The 22645-nt window shown below is 39.7% G+C and overlaps 1 protein-coding gene across 1 annotated transcript in view; it reads left to right on the top strand.

Moving 5' to 3' along the window:
• PLCXD3 (phosphatidylinositol specific phospholipase C X domain containing 3) overlaps positions 1 to 19322 on the top strand; it is a 175763-nt gene extending 156441 nt beyond the window's left edge. The window contains exon 3 of the mRNA XM_060634509.3: positions 12459 to 19322. Coding sequence (XP_060490492.1) covers positions 12459 to 12612 — 154 coding nt within the window. The 3' untranslated portion in view covers positions 12613 to 19322. The remainder of the gene's footprint in view (positions 1 to 12458) is intronic.
• Positions 19323 to 22645: the final 3323 nt, after the last annotated feature.

The following is a 22645-nucleotide window of genomic DNA, read 5'->3' as shown; positions in this document are numbered from 1 at the left end:
CACATGGCCAAATATTTGCATGCCTATGTGATTCCAAATTTTGAAAAATTATATCATTTCAAATTTCTCTGTATATGTACAAGTTTTTCTGATGTTGATATCTTAACTCTAAAACAACCCAGAGGAGACTTACCTGGATGTCTAACATCCCCTGACAAGGTCATTGCTACTGCCAGCTGGAGCTACCTCTGAGAAGCCCAAAACTTCCATTTCTCCTCTGCTCCTACTCCTTAGTCTCCAGCAGCTATCCAGCCTCACGCCATTCTTGAGGGCTTTTCTACAGTTCTGGGGGGATCTCAGCTCCTACATGCTGTATATCTTCCTTGGTGGCAGCAGAAAGGAGATTGCCTGAGCTAAAGAGGGAGAAGAATGTGTAAGGTAGCAAGCTTGTGTTGACTTTTCTATAAGCAGAGCTCCTGCCCCTGCACGAGCATTGCCGAATAATACCTTCCCGCTTCCTTCAGAAGCTGTTAATTCCAGAGAAAAGGTGATGATGCAAACATCTCGGAAGCATTACTAGAGAAACAGTCAAAATAATCTTTGACCATACTAAGAGAACAATAGTACCCAGAATGAGGGTAGAAATACTCTGTTATACTCTACACCCAAGTTAGAAAATTGCATTATTTTCCAGGTACCTCTTTTGGAGGAAGTATCAACAAAGTGGAGTGTCCAGAAGAGATTGACAAATACAATAAGAATGTTCCATACTGGGGGCGCCTGGGAAGCTCAGTTGGTTAAGCACTCAACTCTTGATTTCAGGTCACGTCATGATCTCATGGGATCAAACCAGGCGTTGGGCCCTGCACTGACAGTGTGGAGCCTGCTTTGTACTCTCTCTTTCCTTCTCTCTCTGACCCTCCTTTGCTTATGCTTTCTCTCTCCCTCTCTCAAAATAAATAAATAAACTTAAAAAAAAAAGAATGTTCTAAACTAAATTATATAAGGGAAAGAAATAGAACATCTAAGATGGAGAAGGGGAGATACAGATGGTGGGGTAAGAGAGTCCCAGTTATTTTCAAATATTTAAATGAATATCATGTGGAAGAGGAAGAGATTTGTTCTGGATTAACCTAAGAAAGACTAGTGGGTAGTCAGAAAGAACCTTCTAATAGTGGGAGTAGTCCAAAGATGTCTGACTCAGGAGGCTATGAGAATTTCAAGTCCCCAAAACATAGGGCAGAGTTGAGCCCTTGAAAATGAGGCTGTATTGCAATAATTCCAGAACAGTGTCACTTTAGAACATTTGATCCACCTCATGTCCATTGGTGATTTATAGGAAGAAATAAAAAGGGTGTATATATGCATGTTGGTAGTTGTGGGACTGTCTTTGGGTCAAATAAGTTTGAAAACAGGAAAATAAATTTTAACTTATTTAAATAACATTTCAATGGTTTTAAAATGATAATATGCTTAATATGCTATTATGTGTATTGTGTACATCAAAGAGGCTTCAACATTAGCTATACGTTTTTGACCAAAGAAATATTTATTTGTCTTAGGAATATCTTTCCATATCTCATGAAACATTGTTCCGTGGAACTCAGTTTAAAAAACATTTAAATAGAGAATGTGGTCACTGTTTATGTCTTAAGGACTTAATACCCTCTGTCAGTTTTCTAAATAGGGCAAGGAGAAAATCTATAAGAAAGAAGGAGAATGTATTAACAAATTATATACATATATGGCACCTCCATGGTTCAGCAATATTTGCTTTATATTATTAAGTTTCTAGGAATTTTCCATGTTGTCAAAGAATGCTGAAGTGGATAATTTAAAAAGTGTCAGATAACATGATATCCCAAAGATACAACAAGCAGATAACACAATGGAAAACACTCTTCTCATACTAATTGACCTAAACTTTTGCATTCTTTTGGTACTATGAAAAGACTCTGACTTTGTAAGGTCACTGTCAGGAGGAAGTTATAGAATTAATAGCGTAATGGATATTATTCTCTTGCAGAACGGATGACAAATCATTCCTCTCCTCCTTGCACCTGTAGTTGTCACTGATTAAGGAGCAAAGGCCAAAGAAATCACCCCTGATAATTATGCATGATTACATGGGCCCACAGACACATGAACACATTAGCAGTTGGGATATTATGATCAAATTACATTCTGTGTGCGTTTGTTCTACCTGTTAGCATTTTCTCTAAGGAAGGTGAAATTTCTGAATTTGGCTTTTTAAAAAATTGAACATCTGATTTGGATGCTAAAGCACATTCATCTTTGAAAGAATGTGTCAGGGACACGGAGTTACACAGCGTACTTTACACAAAAGTCTGTGCTGATGTAATAAATGCCTCCCCCCCTCCCCAGCTTCTGCTGAGCAATTTGGATTGAAAAAGTCTTCCATTAGAGTGACCATGACAAACATTTTCTTTAGAAGTAGGTTTGGATTTTCTGAGCCTGATATATTATTCATGGCATAATGGCATAGAGGAAAAATTCTAACAGATGATTAAAGGAAGATTATGTGGTGAGAGTTTCTAAGTAGTCTAATTTTGGTTGCCTTTCTGCTTTGCCAGAGGAAGTAGAGGTACCCATGTGAGTCTGCACCGTGCATGGCACTAAACATAAATGCAGTTTTCCTCTGGCGATCTCCTCCCACCTGCCCTCCAAAAACAAACAAGCAAACGAACAAACAACCCTCAAACTAGCCTAAGACCGACGCTGTTTGCATTTTGGAAATGGAAATGTGGTTTCAATTTCCCCATCTCACTGAGTTTGCCAAAGGCCGCTCTTGATTCCTACTTTGGTTGAAAGAGAAAATCTACTGATCACAGAATTCCTGGCCATCTAAATTGGAGACTTGTAGGTTGGGTTTCCCAAGAAACGCACTCTGAGGTGCTGAGATCTGTATGCAGAAGTTTTGTTCTGGAACTCCCTTGGGATCCATGCCTATGGCAGAGTAGAGGAGACAGGATTAGGCGGAGAGAGGAGCTGGGCTGGGCTGCAGTCTCAACAAAGGCCTCAGCCAAGCCCACAGAAGCTCTGGACTGGGATGAATCTTCAAAATTGTCCCACTTTGAGGCAGGTGCCTCTATATACTCCTCCCCAATGTCAGTCATTAGACTCAGGCTGTCCTCAGAGAGGGTATGTCACCTTGAGTGAGGTGGCTTTCTTTGCCTGAGGGCAGTTCTTGGACAGAAACTCAGCTCAGAGGTGGCCGCCAACAACACTCAGCCGCTGGGAGAATGAGCCACCCCAGTCTGGAAGGATGGATGTGGGCGCTCTTCATGGCAGTCACTATGCATTTTATACGTAGAGTAACTTTTTCCATCACTTGCCTTAAGGTAACCTAAAACGAGGAAAAATGAAAAATTCAAGGTAGCTAACGTTTATTCGTTGTCTAATGTGTCCTGGGCACTTTAAGCCTTAGCGAACGGTAAAAATGGAAGAGGAGCTAATATTTATGGAGTTCTGATCTTTCAGGCATTATGCTAAATTTTATATACATGTCATTCCATTGAATCTTCACGTTCCTTCTCTCTTTTTATTCTGTTTCAAGAGTGAGGAAGATAAAGCTAGAAGAGTTGAAGTGACTTGCCTCAAGTAACACAAGTATAGATGAGAGTGCAGGGTGTGAATTCAGAGTCTGCTCCAAAGTCTTCACTCTTCACCTCTATGCTGTACCACCTATCTATATTATATTGTTTTAGTTTATTCTTGCAAAAACACTATGAGGCATGTACCATTATATGCCCAACTTACAATGGAGAAACTTCACATTGGGGAGGTTCCATAACCTTCCTTGAGGTCACATTTCATTAGTAACTCAAATAAGGCTCTGTCTGATTCTAAAGATTTTGCTTTTTCCACTGCCCCTATATCGATTGTTGGCAGTCCATTAAAACTCGATAAATACTCACTTAACTTACGAGTCCTTAGAGAGTAGTTTTTATTTAGCCTCACGAATTTATAAGAGTCCATGGAATGTTTCCATTTGAATTAAAGCGTGTGTCAAGAAAGACGCCAGCAGCTAGTTCATGAGGCCAGAGGAAGCTTTGGGGACATCTCCATTTGCTTCCATGCAAGGCTATTAGAGCAATTAAGCAATGTCTTATTTGCAGCAGTACAGGCAATTCCAGAATTAGTTCCATAATTAAGGCAAAGACCATGTCTGATCCACATCTGTATCTGTCCCAACAACTGCCACATGGTAAGTACTCCGTAAACATTTGTTGACAGTACAAGGGAATACATGAATGTGATGGAGACCAGTGGTTACCAGGATTTCACCTTCAAGGACCTTTTACCACATTTTCCCCTCAGAGAGCCTGTCTTCTCTTAATAAATGTTTATTTGATAAGTAATAACTTATCTCCCCATTGTTAAAATTAAATGCATACAGAATTCCACTAGAACTGCCAATAAACAATAGGTACTCAACACTAAAACTGAATTAATACCATGATCCTGCCAGCAGTAAAGAAAAGTGGCATTTCAGTTAACGTGTGCGACGACAGCTCATGGGTGACTGATTTCTGTGGTGGCTTACATTGCAACCTCTGATTATCCCCCCAAGCAGGGAATCATTGAGAGCCAAGGGATCAACCTGGAGAGTCCTTGAGATGTTTGTTCCCAGCGAAATCAGAAACGTCAAATTTGCTTTCAGGGTCCGTTCAACTGTGGCTCTTTTGTAGCCAATGGAAATCTTTCCGAAGAGCAGAAAGGCAGGACAGATGCCCACAGATAGAAACTGTACTGAATGAAGTCAATTGCTTCTGAACTTTGAGTACCTGAACATTGCCCCGAGTGAGGGGCTATCTGGTGTGGAGGAACAAACTGAGGTGAAAACCCCTGACCCCGCACAGAGGTGTTCATAATCGTGAGCTGCTACCCTTGAATGAAAACCCGTTGTGTGCCTCCTGGCAATCTAAATCTCAACATCCGGAAGGGTCTCTGTGTTTAGAATTTGCAATGCTTTATTGTTCGCTTGCTCCCTTAAAAAATTAGCAGACAAGAGAGTCCCTGCTCACTGGGAAGCTGACCCCTCACCCTCTGTTCTCTGAGCAGGGTTATGGCTTATGCTGCAACATTGGCTGGGAGCAAATGATGAGCCTGCAGACACAGGACATTTTATGAGCTCTAAACACCATTCTTCTTGTAGTCTCTATGATCTTGTTTTAATTGAAAATGAATTTTTAACGGTTTTGTTCCACGCCACAATAAGAAGCTCCTGTTGCCAGCATCAAAGGAAAGGAGTGGCGTCCTTTGCTTTGATTTGACTGCATTGCTTTTTGCTAAACAAATGCAAAAATAAACCTAACAACCTGTCCGGCATGGGAAGGAGGTGAGATAGCTTTCATGTACTCGTGAGGACTTGGAATGTATCCCTTTGAAAACTTAAAGCCACTAGTAAGGGTGATGATGAAGGCAGGTCCGTCCCCTGCCTGATATTCCTGGTATGACAGCAGCTCTTATGTCCTTATCCCATGGCCCCCAAAACATGTCTGCTTTCACGGTTGTGCTGAGTCACGTTTAAACCACCCTGTCCCGAGTGACACCCGGGTGGTTCAGTCGATTAGGCATCTGACTTCAGTTCAGGTCATGATCTCATGGTTCATGAGTTCTAGCCCCACATCAGGTTCTGTGCTGTCAGCACAGAGCCCAGAGTCTGCTTCGGATTCTGTATTTCCCTCTCTCTCTGTTCCTTCCCTGCTCGCACTCTGTATCTTTCTCAAAAATAAATATTAAAAAAAATTGAGCAACCCCAGACCTTACACTTGAATCGTACCCTCATAGATATCATCACTTTGTGTGTGGGTGTGTCTACCTCCGAGTGCTATTATTTCTAATTTTACAATTAGGGAAATTTGGGATACAGAGGGTTTGCATAATTTATGCAAGATTATAAATAAAACACATTACTATAGTCAGGACCAGAAATGAAGTTTCTCTCTTAATACCAACCCAGGTTTTGCTTTCCTGTTATTTGTTATTGTTTTGTTTTTTTCTTTGTAACAAATCTCTTTCCCCTACTAGACTGTAGGTGCCGGGAGAGCAAGGACTGTGTCTGTTTCTGACCCCCACTGCGTTCTCAGCACACCGTAAGAGGTGCTTCATAAATATTTGTTGAACAGATGTCTTTATGAAGCTACAAATGGAGTTTTAAGCAGAGAATCTAGAAAAGTCGAGGAGACAGGGCTTTCGTCCTTTCACTGCCAGAGAGGGGAAAATTCAGACCAGCTATGTGTGTAGTCATGCCTTTAATTATTTTCTGTTTTACACCTAATGGCTGCAGTAATTTAGTTCTGCAAGTATGTAGTGTAGGTCATAGGAAGGCACGGGAAGGCTTTAGTCTCCTACTTAGGAAAGCTCAAGTCCTCTAAAATCTCTAGAGTTGTTTGTGAGGGCATTTGTCGTATAGATAATTCACGACTTCTTTCTTCCTCTGTGTGCAATTCTAGGGGAAAAGGATTTTTTCAAAAATGAGCTATTTTCATCAGGCATAAATCAGATATGCAGCTTCCTGAACAGAAACAGGTTTAGCAAGGAATGATAAGCCTTGTATTTTAGGAAGTTATGATTTATGAGATAACCCATCTGTCTACCTTAGGTTATTTTTAAGCTTCTTTCAGGGTTTAAACCTACAGATGCAAAAGCCCTGCCTTTTATCACTGTATCCTTTGGTGAATAAAACACCAACCTTTTACGCAAGGGCTTCTCTTTATTTTGTCTTTCTTTTCTTTACCTTTTCAAGTGAAATTTCTAAGCTTTCAGAAACAGCCAGACTGATAGGAAATCACATTTTAAAATATGTCGGACTTGATTTTAATTAGTTGGTCCTGGGTGACTCAGTTGCTCATGGAAAGAAAGACCTGTGATCGTAATTTTAAACTTTGCTGATCAACAAAAATCCATATCTCAGGAGAGGCTGGGTCTGGGACAGGCAGTAACGAGGCTCTGACATTTTCATTTGTAATCTTTATCCCCAAGGCCATCAGAGAGTTCTGTAAAAATTAATGAAATGAATTCGGAGATCCTATTTAATTCAATAAAAGAAACATGTCATTGTTTAATTAAATACATTCAAATAAAATTCACTGAAAGATGCAAGTATTTTATTATCTACGATCATTCATTCGTAACTGCAAAAAACCCCCAGATTCGAGAAGTTAGAGAAGTAACATATATAAAATGCATTTGTGGTAAAAGTATTATGTGTATACACACACACTTGAATATAAATTTGACATGGATTCCTAGTATATTTAAATCTAATTAAATGATAAGCAATTAGAATTAATCATGAACACTAATATGAAATTGATAGTAAATGAATCTGATTAAGTTTAATTCTGATATACTTTATTCTTATAAAGATAATAGTCACTACTATCATTATTATTACACAGACTCTCCCAATACTGTATGTGTAAGGCAGGGAAAATCATTGTACAAATTGGTCAAGTTAATTTAAAACACACACACACACTTTCATCAACAAAATAGCGTGAATTCACAAACTCAAATCTGTGGCAGTAGCCACAGTGAGGAAAACCGAGCAGACTTTTCACGAATTATGTTACTGCATACATCTCTATTCCCAAAGTAATTTAAAAACATAAAACCTGTTCATTTACTCAGTAAATGTTTATTGAGCACTTAGTCTATGCCAGGCACTACCATAAGCATTGGGGATACATCAGTGGGAAAACAAACAGTCCTCCTCCTCAAAGCGATTGCAGTCTAGTCGGGGAGACAGATATTGATCAAATACATAAATATAATTACGATTCTGACTAGCATTTTGAAGCCGTGACATTTAAACTATCACCTGAAAGACGAGTGAGGTGGCCAAGTAAAGGGGCATAAAAGAGAAGACATTCTAATAAAAAACAGGCAAACAACAAAGCAGCGTCTACAAAGTTCCCTGAGCAAACTCAGGCTGGTCCAGAAGCAAGACTGAGGACGTGGCTAGAATCCAACCAGGGGAAGAGTGACCGGAGACGCAAGTGGAGAAGCCGCTAGTGGTAGCTGTTTCATAGGCCAGTTAAGGATTTTTACCTTTGTGCTCAGAGCACAAAGAAGTGATTGAAGCATCCTAAGTAGGAGATTGACATGAATTAATAAGTCAAGGTCAGCACACTGAGGGTTGCTGAACTCAGTACTTTCAACTCCTGTCTTTTCCTTTAAATCTGTTCAGAACCGATTCTCAAAGCCGACACTTCAGAAGACCTCTGGCCGCCATTTCTCTCCCCTCTTGTTGTTCCTTGGAGGGAGGTTATCCGGACTCCTGCAGATGTGCCTGTTTCTGCCCTAAGAAGCCTGCAATCTGTTTGAAGATGCCTTTCCTCGGGAGAGCTCCACAGTCCAGAGAAGGGCTTTGAGGCTTCCTTTGGTTCTGAAACTGCTTGCTCTTTTGCCAACTTAATTAGCATCTGTAGCGGGACAAGCATACTCAGATGTTTGCCACAACCATGTGTGCCTAGAAACAAAGCCCTTCCCAAGACATTTCCCTAAAACCCTCATCACCAGTCTTGCCCTTATAGCACCAGGACCTCTCTTCTCCTTTCTGTCTTTGATTGGGTTTGTGGACGTTGGAAACAAATCCCACGGGCTCATTTTTCCATTACGACTGTATTATGGCTAGGTGGCTGTCAGAATTTCCTGCTGCCTTCCTTCCTGGAGATTCTGGAGACTGGAGCAGGGCATTACACAGGCCGTCCCTCAGTGGATATTCGAGACAGTACCACTGACAAAGAGCTAGACACTCATCTTAGCACTTTATATGCACGACTCTAATCCTTGCCCATCTCTGGACAGACCCTAGGCTTATGCATGTACTTTCCCTTCTCTTGAAATGCCTTCCTTCTTTATCTAATGAGTCATGACCAAGTTCACATGTCACCTGTTTTGTGATCTATTCCTTAAATTCTTCTTTAATTTCTCCTAAGTGACATAAATTATTTCATCTAATATGCTCCCATGGAATCCTATGCCCCTGATCATTGTACCATATTATATTGTTACAGTTGGTTCGCATCCATTTTGCTTGTTAGACTTTGTGACATCTGAGGCCAAGATTTCTAGTTCAACATTTAAGTTCCACAAGTGTGGTGTTTTTTTTTCCTTTCAGGTTTCAGGTATTGTGGTAGGTACAGGCAGTATACTGGTGACTATGATATGATTTTTGTTTTTTGAAAAGTGTGCAGGCACTGAAAGAAAGAGGCATGGAAATGAATTATCTCGATGCTGTGTGCAATGCATAGTCACAGAACTATGTTTAAAGGATATAAAGCATAAAGAAAGGAAAGGGTTCTTCACCCAGACTTAAGTGGGAGGGATCAAGATCATGGCTGAGCCAAATCGTAAAGGGCAAATAGAAATTAGTTAAACCAAGAAGAGGTACTGAAGAAGGAATGGTATTTCATAGAAAGGTAAGGCCTGAAAAAATACTGAGGGCATGATGAAACCACAGGGTGTGGTTAGGGAAAGATACAAGCCTCTCAGTATTGCTGGAGAACAAATTAGCACGTAGGAAGTAATAACAGACGAGGCCAAAGAGGGGTGTGTGTGGTGGATGGTGTGAGAGAAGTGTAGACAAATTCATCTACACTGCTGAAGAGCTGGGCGTATCTTTTAGGTGAGAGAAGAGTTTGTGGTTGTTGTTTTTGTAGAGAAATAATGAAAAGAGATTGTCCCGGTTGTAGCGTAGAAAAAGCACAGAAAGGACTGTGGGGACAAGTCTATGGCAACATTTCTCTGAGAGAGATGAAGTTTTGAACTTCAGGGTGCTTCTAGGGAGCTGTAGTTAGAACCCTCTTCTCCAGAGGTGTGCAGTACATCTTTGTTGAATGAATGAATGATTTAAAAAACTACAGTTTAACCAGCTTATACCATGAAAATTGTTACACTGGGACAGTATTTTATTAGCACCAGAGTAGGTCACTCTATCCAACACTAAATATAATCAAAACTTGGTAATTAGCTGTACATCTTGCATTGTCAATATCAATATTGCGCCCAAAGGGGCAAACCTTGGTTCTCGGGAGGGCAAAAGCAAAATCAACTCTTTTTGTGTATAAAACACAGATATATAATCAGTATATCAACACAGTCTATCATGGAGCAGGAGAGTGAGTAGGAAAAACTATTTGTAAAGGCTCCATAGGGCGGCCATAATGAAAATGGGTTAAGAAATGCCATTCTAAATAATTATAACTTCAGTAGCTTTAGCTGGTTTTAATACAGTATATTGAGTCTTTTTGTTTAATATAATTCTACTTAAAACTGTCTGAGTACTTGAGATCCAACCTGGCATTATTACTTGTTTTGTCTTTGGTATCGTATTGTCTTTAGGAAAGTGTATCTGAACAGAAAAATAGAAGTATTCCCACAACTCAGAGAAATGGCATTTTAAATGTAAAACTCTTTTTTTTTTTCACCTGAGGCCTACACGCTATTCCAAAAGGATGTTTCATCGATCCTCAGAGCAATCTATTTTATAGGAAACAGAGCAGAGCACTCTTACATTCTCCTAACATCTCCCTATGGGGATGATAATGAGTTGCTAAATTCAGGCCCAGGAATTTTAATCTTTGAGTGGTAGAAGGCATCTGAAGAGCTGTTTCTGTGGTGGCCATGGTTCTAAGATGGGAATTAGTTGCTGTGACCTTGAACTTCAAGGAATCTAGTGAACCAGCACACAGTTAAGGTCAATACATAATGAGCACTGGCCTCAGGGTCATCCTATTCATGCCACCTCCCACCTCCCAATTTGTCCCAGGAAATGCCCCAGTTCTGATAACTTTTTCCACAGTGTCCACCTTTTCTAAAATGCCAAGATGATTCTGCATTCACAACAGAGAGATATCTTCTGCTCTGGCAAGTCCAGAAGAAAAAGTAATGGAATTCAAACCCGAGTGGCTGCACACACATAGCAAAGGCATCTGCCTTTCTAATCAACTTGAACACACTTGTGTCTGTACTTAGGGATCCAGATTTTTCATTGTAAGGTACAATTATCTTCTGAAACTGTTGCTGTGAAGACCAAATTTCTCCACCTGCCAGTCTATTCTATGAAGGCATTTAGATCCATGTCATGCTCGTTGAGAAGCAATTGGATCCTCCCCTATCTGTGTCCAATGGGAAAATGTATATGCTGAAAAACATGGATCAGAATTTTTAAGGTCTTATCCACCAGATTAAGGTAGTCCAAGGCAGTCGACCCAGTGTTGCCTGGGATAGTGGAGTTTGCTTAGACCAGATATGCTTTCTGAGATCTGGAGAAAGGGGTGTCTATTCCATTCCATACTTCTGCTTCACAAACCGAAAGGGGCGTGGCTTCCTTTCTGCCCTGATTTTCATAATTACATGCTCCTGATTTTCCTTCTACCTCTATACCTACTTCTCTTTTTCTTTTTCTTGAATCAAGTTTTCTGCTCAACCCTCACATGATCTTCAGATTCTCTCTTCTCTTCTCCTTCTGCAAAATCAGGTAATCTTATCCACTCTTGTAGCTCTAACTCTTCTATGATGGCTCTTAACAGCACTTTGTGTCCTGAATATCAGATCTTTTTCCAAGGAGACACGCTACCCCTTTAGGGCCATGGTGGTAATTGAAATGCTTTCCCTAGATATTCACATGACTAACTCCCTTGTCTCCTTTAACTTTTCACAAACATCCCCTTATCCATGAGGCCTATAACCCACCCTATTTTAAGTTGTAATCTATACCACCCCTCTCTACCTGCACATTCCTAATCCTTTTTTGTCTCCATTTTTATAGCTCTTATTCCCTCCTATCAAATGACATAACTTATTTAGGATTGTTATTTATTGTTTGTCCCTCTTTATTAGAATGTAAGCTCCTCACAGGTGAATATTTTTATCTTCTTGGTTCATTCAAGTTTTTCAAGGGCCTCCAATGGTATCTGGACTATAATAGGTGATCATTAACTGCTTAAAGGACGAGCCCTGATTGTATTACGTTAAAATGTTTTTCCGTATCTACCTTCCCACCAGCAAATCATGCATTCTTTGGATGCAGAGGTTTTTTCTGTTGTATCTATTTACAGTGTCTAGCACATTTTCCGAAAATAACAAGCTCATCATAAATGTTTGTTAGGTGTACGTAGTCATCTCTGACCTCACCACGCATACCTTTGCAGGGTTTGAAATCACACCATGCCAAACTAGAATACGTGTGCAAAAATGTTGTATTCTCAGTGGGAAAACTGCCCTACAAACTCTCACAGCAACTGAGATCTCCAAAGAGAAAGAGTCTAATATGGACCGCTCTAGTGAATGTTTCTCCTGCAGAGTCCCTTCAGAGGTTAAAAATCTACCATTGTCCATTTGGCTTTTTTTTTTTTTCTCTATTCTGTGTCTATAATTGGGCATTTATTTTAATAAGTTAGAAAACTAAAGTTAAGCCTGGGTGTTGTAAGCTTGAAAAATAGTATCTTGCCTCCTGTGACTTCTCTTTTTCTTTCCTTTCTCAGAGCTCTTCCTGCCATGATGCAGTGGGTCCGCACACAGAAGCCAGGAGAGAGTGGCATCAATATTGTCACTGCTGATTTTGTAGAACTTGGGGATTTCATCAGCACTGTCATAAAGCTCAACTATGTCTTTGATGAGGGAGAAGCCAACACTTGATAGTACCATTTGGAGCATCCACGAGTAAGATAGAGAAGACTCATTGTACTAGGCATATTATCTATAAACACTCTGATCTTCCTATTCCACTGAGTCTCTGAGGGGATTAGGCTGGTAGTGGGTGGGAAAAGGGGGAATCCATTTCTTCAGTGATGATTATCATACTCTGCATTACTATAAATACTTCATTTCCCATTTGATGAGCAAAATCTGCTACTAGTGTTAGGGATAAAAAAAGACCAGTGAATTTTGTTTTTCAGAATTAGTCTTTGTAACGTATAACTCATGAGTGTTTACTTGATTGCGTTTCCGATTTCAGCCTAGGGCTCCTACACTGTTTCCACTAACTGAACCTTTCCGCTCCCTCTTTCGCTCGCTCTTTTTAATCAGCTGCCATATGGGACTCAAAACAATTGAATGCCCAACGTAATGTGTATTACATCGTTGTACTGAAATTTGTTTTTGTGAAGACTTGGTATAATATAATATTCTATAGTCGTCTGCAATTGGTCGATCATTGCTAACTTTTGGTCATAGAAAATATGCATCAAATCAGTTTCCCTGCATCAGTAATATTGGAGGCCATAATCAGTAATTTTTGTGTTATATGAATATAACAGTGTTTCACCGTGTTTCTATTTAAGGCAGCTATAAATATAGAGTAAAAACTTTTTTGAAAGAATGATTAGTGCCAACCCTATAGTGAAAAATGGAGGAGGGAGAAGAGGTGGATGCCATTTTAATTCAGGAATCTCTTAAGTAATATTGCCCTGCAAATCCTCAGTAAGTAAAAAATTATGACAGACGTGTTAAAATCAGGAAGCTCTGAAAAGAACTCTTACAAAATCTCCCCTATTAATTCTCTTGATTAAAAAAAAAAAAAAGGAAGGAAAATGAAGAAGAAAGAAATGAAACATTGTGCAAGCTTTCCTACCAAATTGGCATCTCCGAACATGTAATTCTAAATCTCAAATTTTGAGGAACGTATTTCGAGCAGCTTCAGTTCAAATTTTTACTCGAAGTTGAGGAAAGTCGAGAAAAGAGGAAGGGTTGCAGAAAGAATTAAAAAGTTTTTGAAACCATGTATAGTGTAAAATCTTAAAGATCCATGAAATGTTTTTAGGAGATGCTTAAATACATGAGGTGTGGGCAGACACACTGAAAATTAACACTGACTCATCACTTCTGGGTTCTATCCTACCCCAGAATCGAGCCTGGGGCAGAGGCAAAAGTTTCACAGAACCTTTCTGTGTCTCAACATTTGATATAGTCCACATCTACAGAGAAGGAAAATGATAACTCCGCTTTGAGCCTTGCTCCCTCCTTGGTGTCTTTGTGATATTTGACAACTCTAAAATATTCCAAAAGAGCACAATAACCCTTACCTGCGTGCCTCACAGGAATACTGTGAGGCATTTCTAAAAATCTGTAAATTGCTGAAATTCTTATAATTATGAATTGTTTTAACTTCGTGTTTAGAAATAATTGCACCTCAAGAGTTTCCCGGGGAAATGCGTTCCACGCAAAGTAGGGCCATAGGAAAATAGAAAAATAAAAGCATGTCTGCAGTTTTTAGTTAATTTAAACATAGGACATACGGTTTGATCTCTTACACCTAGGTAAGGGGGTTGATCCCAAGATTGTGTCAAGATTTTGAGTAATTAAGAGCTAGTTATAAGGTTATAAATACTCACTGTCAGAAAATAGTATTTTTTAGCAGCTGCAGGGAGGAAAGAGAAAATTTTCACCCTGAAGAGAATGTTTATGAAGAATGTGCAGTTGTGCTTGGGAGAGCTGCAGCAGCATGCAGACGTGCAACGCTTCCACATTCCAGTTGTGTGTCTGTCGTGCCACCCCCCCGTATGCCGACACGTACCCACTCCTGCTGGCAGACAGATACAAATGCACACAGACACACGCAGACACGGGTATAATCACAGTTCTCCTTTTCCAGGGAAAATATTGGTAATATTTAATCACTTAATTTTGAGACTGAAACCCTTAGCAAGGTATGAAAAGAGTGGTTAAGACCTTTGAAAGTAGAGTAGCTGATTATCTTCAAATATGTTTGTAAAAATATTCTGGCTTGGGACTTAATTATTCACAAATATAGTTTTCTTTCCACCTTCCCTCCTCTTGCAGTTTATTGTCTTTTTTACCTCTTTCACCTGCTCTTAATGTGCAGTTGAATATGAATCCTTTTTAAAGGACTATGGATTATTGAAATTTACATCCTGTCAATTTGCTTTGTGAGCAGATCTTCTCTCTGACAATTCATTATTCATCCCTTGGGAGGATCTTTAGCCAAGCACACTTGCAATGACACAAGGATTTAACTTATAAATATGACAGAAAACAAATCTTTCAACATATTAATGAGGAATGAATAAAATATAGGGGTAACTATGTTGTATTTTCTTGAACTTAGATGCTTTCTTATAATGTTTGCTTAGAATTAGCTTTACCATATTTGTCATTTGGGTGCTGGAAAAAACAAACATGCTGAAGCATTAGACTAATTGTGCAGGTTTTTTTTTTTTTTACTGGAGAAAGCTTTTTATTGCTATTAATGATATGCATGCAGAAACCTTGTTGGACAAAAGGTACTTTCAAGTCAATGTTATGGTTTCCATGTGGACATACAGTCCCCACGTAGCAGGCACCAAGAATAAACGGACTTGCCTTCATTTCTAAAGGCGGGAGCAGGTAGAAGTGGACCATGGGTCCTCCAGCTAGAGGGAGAGTCACCAGGAGGGAGTCCTTGGAAAGGGGAACAGAGACAAGGTGGCTTTGGCTGTCTTCTGCCTACTGGCTCTGCCCTGAGGCGGATGTAGGGAGCAGGCTGTGGGCCTTAAATAGAGTGGGGGTGAGGACTAGTATTATGCAATCAGAGCTTACCCTCAGCCTCTGCTCCTTTGTCTTCGCAGGGCATTGTCTTTCCAGAGAGCCAGGAGCACAAGGGCTACAAATAGGCCCCAGGATGTAGGCGATATATCTTGGTGCACTTTTTGTTTGGCTTTTTCTTAAAACTTTAGGTCACAAGTCCTACAAGGCAAAAACAGAAACAAAATCCAACCACTACCCAATCTGCAGCAGGAAATCAAAGGAGTGGGTGGGATGAGGGAAGATATGCAAAGAATATCTTTTTTTTCGTTTGCTTTCCTGTCTGTAATTTTGAAGGACCGAAACGGCGAATACTTTGCCATTATCATTTATGTCTCCCTTATTACCACACATTCATACGAGTGCAGAGAATGAGGAGGCATCTTTGAAAAGCCTTAGGATATTTTGTATGATGACCTCAATATTCACTTTCAGCCATACTGGGAAAACTCACTTTTCATAGAGCACCACCCAGCAGTGAATGTACTAGAGCATTAAGTGTTTGGCATGTATGTGCCTGTGTGTGTACACGCACAGAAACACACACACACACATACACACACACGGGATGCACATCTCACACGCATTATTCAAGTTACAACTGCACTCTCTAATCACCCAACTTGATTCTATTGCCATTTTAACTCTTAAAGTCAGTATTTCCTTATGTTAATGGGCATAAACATAACTCAGATATTTACATATTCAAGAGGAGAAAAAAATCACTAGAAAACCAGTGAAAAATGAGACCATCATAAATAAGAAATGACGAGCGGTGATAGTCTAAATACATTGTCAATTACGCTTCAAGCTGGAGAATTGAAGATGGACTTGAATCAAAGTTACAAACAAACATCTTGACTTAAAGCTGTTTTCAGTTCTTTGAGGTCCTAACGTGTTTTAGCCAGAGTTACCTTTTCAGGTTCTCCCCTGTTAGCATTCCAGACTGGAAAGTTGGAGGTCTCAGGAAATGCATGTTCTCATGAGTTTCCAGTTCTATAGTTCTACAGATGCGATGATGCAACCTCCTAACCTTTGGTTGCTCATCCAAATGAGAGCTTCATAGGTAGAGTGCTTGACTTTTGAATCACTAACAGAAAATAATGCACAGTGTCCCTCAGGATATGCTAAACAAGGTTTTTACAAGTATTTTATTTGACAGCATTTTAGTCTTTTCGACTAGATTACAGTGACACAATGGTGTAGAGGCTATATTTGCCATAACTTATTGGTGGCTCCTGTGTTATATACAGTTTTAAATAATGCTCTAAATCGTTTGTTTTCCCAATGACATCAATAAAATGTTCTGTAGAATTTGTAAAATGTATTGATTGAGTCTGTTAAAAATTGTGCAGTTTTTATTTCATTTGTGGTACGATTTTATAGGTATTAGTTCTAAATGTATATTTGTATGAGTCAAAAGTATGTGCTTGTATGTGGTTTGTGTGTTAATATATTGTATCTTATCAAAAATCAAACTTATCCTAAAGAAAAAGGGCACATTATGACCAGCCTTAACTCATTGCCATTTTTTGTTGTAATTTGGGATAAAAATTTGAAGAGAAATTATGTTTTTGTCTAAAATGGCCTTTGTAAAAAAATCACGTAAGGAATGTGCTTTAGAAATTATCTGAGCTCCCCCAAGCAAATAGTTCAGCTTATGGAGTACTGGAAACCTCTCAAAAGTTTCAAATGTCAATGTATTTATTCACTTCATTATCATGCAAAAAAGTTAGATTCACATTTGTTTCCATCAGCAACAGAACCAGTGCACTTCAGAAGTTGTTCTTCCAAACACGGAACCATTCCGCTTATGAGGATAAGTCTTCCGTGAAAGATGATTTCTTCAGACATTTGCTTTTTAAACATTGGAATTCTCAGTCAAGGTGAACTGCTGAGGCTCTGTGAGAGTCACTAGAGACCCATCAACATTGGGTGGTTCCAACACGGTTCCCTTCTCAAAACACAGGTGTACGACATCCTTTTACACCTTTGTTATCTGCCTGCGTGTAGACCAGCAATAGAAAATGCAGGACTAATTCAAGGATCTGCGTGAGTTGTCATGCTCAGAGCAAAAACTTTGTAATCTTCCTTGAGCCTGGTATCTGGGTGTGGAATATTAATCAGTCTTATTGCCTCTCTTTCTCCATCCTCAGTTATTTCTTTTCCATATTTAGTCTTGCCAGATGAAACACAGGACACGCAGTGAAATTCACATTTCAGATAAACAGTATTTTTTAGTATGAGAATTTCCAAAACATTTCATGAGACATACCAAAAACTTTTCATTGTTTATCTGAAGTTCAAATTTAATGGGATGTGTCCTTTTTTCTTCTTTTTTTTCTCCTAATCTGGCAACCCTATCCATCCTGCCTCTCTCTTTTTCAATTGGGCTACCTATAAAGGGTGAGATCCAACCTCCCTCCGAACCCCTATGTTAAGATATCTTATGGAAATCTATAGTCCTAATACCCTTCCTGAAGGAAAATATTGGTCCATGCCAAGTTCCATGAATGCTTTACAAAGGACCAACTCAAATATAGGTGGCATAATCAAGTAGCTCTGTAAGATTAATGCCACCACATTCAAAATTTCCCTTCACCATCCTGTTTCGAGATCTAAACTCTCCCCCACTAATCCCTTAAGTAATATTCCCCAGTAACTAGGACATCCAAAAACACGCCACACCTTAAAAATGCCCCTTGAGGGGTACCTGGATGGCTCAGTTGGTTAAGTGTCCCACTTCAGCCCAGGTCATGATCTCATGGTTTGTGGTTTCAGCTGTGCTGACAGCTCAGAGCCTGGAGCCTGCTTTAGATCCTATGTCTCCCTCTCCCTCTGCCCATCCCCCACTCAAGCTCTGTGTCTCTCACATGTAAAAATTAATTAATTAATTAATTAAATTCTTAAAAATGCCCCCTGGAAAGTGGTAGCACCTTCCAACTCAATACCAGGACCTCTTTTAAAATTCAGTTTCTTTTTCTTCAGAGAGGTAACAAACTAATCCATTACTCCCCTCATTACCACCCTACCACAAATTATTTTTATCAGTTTAGAGCTAATCATCTATGAAATTATAGAAAATCTGACATAGAAAGAACTCTTTTGATTGCTAAAAAGAGAGCGAGAAAAAAAGTCTGGGATATAGACACAGTCTCCTCAGGAGACTGGGTTGGGATTGGGCAGGTGATAGAATATGGACCTTGACAATGAACCAGTACCCCACAGGGAGACTTGCCAAAGCAAATTATAACAACCAGTAGTTTTTTTGGAGGAAATGAGAACTCAAGACATCCCAGAGTAAGAATAATGAAATCTAAGGCCAGTTTCTAGAACAGTTTGCAGAGAATAGAACTATGTTGGAATTCCTAAAATAAAATTTTCAAATACTCTTGTATCCCACAGTGAATCCGTGACACGATCTAAACGTGGTTGGTGTTTGGGAACAGTTTTGGTACCTACCTCCTCTCTTAACATTCCTATGAATGACAAGAAAATCCAAATTTCTTAATGTAACATTTCCATCTCATGGTCCCTGCTTGTACACATTTGCATTGATTTGCTTCATTTCTAAAGGATGAGAATTTGCAGAGCTGGTGACATTTCCTTCACTAGACACCAGAAATTCACCAGAGGGAGACAGATCTGTGCCTTCTCTTTTTAGGATCTGGTCACTGATACTTTAATAAATGTGGTATAAAGAAAATACATACCTACCACTGTTCTGTTTAGCAAATGTGAATCTTTTGGATAAGATTGTTGTTCTTAATGTAAAAAAAGTTTCTTTGTATCCAGTGAAATGCCTAATAAAGTGCTGGTATCAGTTATCTTTTTTTTTTTTTTTATTTCATAGTCATCAGTGTTGCATTATAAGTCCAAAAGTAGATCTCTTAAGTAGAACATGACTCAGAGCATGAGAAAATATAATTTTTTTTAAAAAATATGAATCATCATGTAAGGATTTCCTCTGTGAAAGGATATGTTCTCCACCAATAAAGGCAATGCCATGAGTACTGCCATTGCATCAAAGTTAGGTATCTCCAAATCTATTACTCTCAGCCTCTGATATTACCACAAAGAAGACCAATATCACTGCAACAAAATTATATTAATTTAGTATTATTATTATAAGATACCATTTTGAGGTTAAAAGCTTAGGGTAAATGAAATCTACTTTTGCTGAACCTTCACTATGCCCAATGCGTGAAACACTATTTCAAAAGGGAAATGCCGGGGCGCCTGGGTGGCGCAGTCGGTTAAGCGTCCGACTTCAGCCAGGTCACGATCTCACGGTCCGTGAGTTCGAGCCCCGCGTCAGGCTCTGGGCTGATGGCTCAGAGCCTGGAGCCTGTTTCCGATTCTGTGTCTCCCTCTCTCTCTGTCCCTCCCCCGTTCATGCTCTGTCTCTCTCTGTCCCAAAAATAAAAAATAAACGTTGAAAAAAAAAAAAAAAACAAAAGGGAAATGCCTTTGTATTTCACCATACAAACCCTATGTATTGGAGTTCAAATCAGCCTTAAAACAAAATGTAAGCATTGTCATAGTATTTAAAAGACAACCCAGCAAAACAAAACAAAACAACATGTGCTCCAAGATAATTTTGGGGATTGAACTTGAACATAAGTGCCCCCCAAAACTCTGCCTATTATATACATTGGGGGGTTCATGACGTGAGAGGATTTCTATTTATAAAGCTGTAATGATTTCTACATTTGTGAAACACTGTGCATTTGCAAATAATACTCCACATAATCATATCTTTGTCCTTAACATTGCAATAGTTGATCAGAGCCGTTATTCAGTCAGTTATTCAGCAAACACTTGCCAAGTACCTGCCCTACGCTAGGCTCCTTGCTAAGCACTACAAAACGTTTCTAAAATGTTCCTTAGGAGAAGGGATGAAGCACATCTTTGGTACTTTCTCAATGGAGCTAACAGGTGGCATCATTTTGTCCTCTAACAAATAAACAAAAAGCAAACATACATTTATTCTCAATGATCTTTTCAAGGTAATATCCCCAGATAGTAAAACTGTTCGAACACAGTTGTTCCTAAAAGCCTAAGAAGAAAAGGACAATTTCTGCAGTAAGCATAATTGGAAATTGGTTGGTCAGGGCCATACATGAGCGAAGAGTGGATTTCCCCTCCTCTCTCTGCCACATTCCCTGTCATCATGCGCAGGGCAGTGTGTACAAGCTTGGCTGCCACATTCTAACTGTGGCTCAAAAACAGCAAAAACTAGAGGCTCTATCTCTTCTCCTTCCTTTGCTTGCCTCCAGGACTTCAGATGAATTTTTTTCTCGCCAGAAGAGGCTGACCGCATAAAGCAAAGCAGCCCCCATAAATTGTCTCTTTCACACAGGATAAAAACGGTGATGCTCCCTAGATCAAAGGAGCGAAAGCATCATCTGGAATTGGAGGAATTACTTCTTTTTAAGTAGAAAGACCGTCCTGCAATGGACGGTTTCAGCATTGGCTCTCTCAACATGTGCCTCAACATAGTCCTTAGTAATAAGCCATAATAAAGGCTGCACTGGAATCAAGGGCCAGAAGCAAACCTACATGTAACTGGCACTTTCTACCATATTCATCCTTCAGTGGATAGAAGTATTCCTGGAACCATCTGGAGCTGGCTACTAAGTAAAGATGAACCACATCAAAACTACATTGAATTCTGGAAAGTGGGATTTAGTACCCCAAGTGACAGGGAGAGAAGAAGAATGCCAATGACGGCAGTTCCCAAAGAACTCCTTGGCAGAATGCGTATTCTCCCCTCATACTTTTTCCCTCATAGAAATGTGTAAACTTGACCTCCTGGGGTTTTACTGAGAAATGATGAAGAGGAAATCTTTTGCCTCAATACAAGTGCTCAGCTATTATTAAACTGTGCTCTTTCATTTTTGGAGAAAAATGTGTCTGCAGGATGGTTTCTATTTTAGCAATAGGAAAAGGCAAAAATATTAATATAGAACCAATAATCCTTTTCTCATTGGGCTATAGGATTGTGAATCTTTGACTTAAACTTCGACAGGAAGAGGCACATCTTAGCAATGTCCGTACTCCCAGGGCATGGCAGTTATTACAACATGTTTGGAAGCAGTGAAATTAAATTGTGACTAGATGTGACCCAATCAAATGGTAGACAAGTGCTTGATGAGGGTCAGGCACATGCTGAGCACTGTTTGGTGGTGATGAGGGTTCAAAAAAGTCCAAGGCAGTATCCTCTACCTCTTTTTTCTCCTTGGAGAAATACTAGAAACATTGGAGGAATTTAGGAGAAAACATACTGCCTAGCATTCTCTCCAAGGACAGAAAAACCTCTTCTCTTAGCTATAAAGTCAACTGAGTCTTTGCAAAGAATATTTACCCAAGGGAACTGGCTTGTGATGCATCTATTTAAAAAGAGCTGAGGAAGGGTGAGGGAGGGGATTACATTTTGAATATCAACAAAATCTCTTGCGAAATTTTCCATTCTTCTGCTTGTAGATACAAGTGAGTTTGCATGGATACATTATCTAGAATCCCACAGACTCCTGCTTCTATACAAGACCTCTGCTCACACACCCTTTTGGAAGACTGTTCCCCTCCCCACACTTTCCTGAGTCCCCAGAGGATGTTTCCTGTGTACTTAATAAAAAAACTCCACAACTTTCAGCGGCTGGCTGTTGTTATTGCCTCGTCTTGATGTTCACTTCAGCCTCCAATATTTGCCTCTTTTCCATGAGCCCCAAAAATCTGCCAGATAGGCACTGCTTGTCCGGTAAAGCCCTCAGGCGCCGAAGGAGTGAGCAATCATGGCTGAATGAAGGTAGGTGTGAAATGCTTCTCCTGCCTTTATGTTATATTCTAATAGAGGGTCTCTAGTACCCTGATAATTACCCAAATTCAAATCTCTCTCTCTTTCTCTCTCTTTCAGTCTCCCTCCCTCCCTTCCCACCCTACTCCCTCTCTCTGTTATGTATGGGCTTGGGACAGAAATTAATTCCAGAGACAGCCACCATGCTATTCTCAAAGTCATATGCTAGTCTCAAAGTCACTACTCCCCTCTGGGTACCAAGGCTTTCTTCCTGGTCAAATTTATTTTCATGAGTTTGCTTTCTCTCAAATTATTCTAGGAGGTTTCTTGGTTCTTAAACGAATAGGCCTCTGA

The sequence above is a fragment of the Panthera onca genome, chromosome A1 (assembly GCF_046562875.1).
Source record: "Panthera onca isolate mPanOnc1 chromosome A1, mPanOnc1 haplotype 2, whole genome shotgun sequence".
NCBI lineage: Eukaryota > Metazoa > Chordata > Mammalia > Carnivora > Felidae > Panthera > Panthera onca.
Note: the sequence above shows the minus strand (reverse complement) of the source record. Positions and strands in the feature narration are given on the sequence as shown.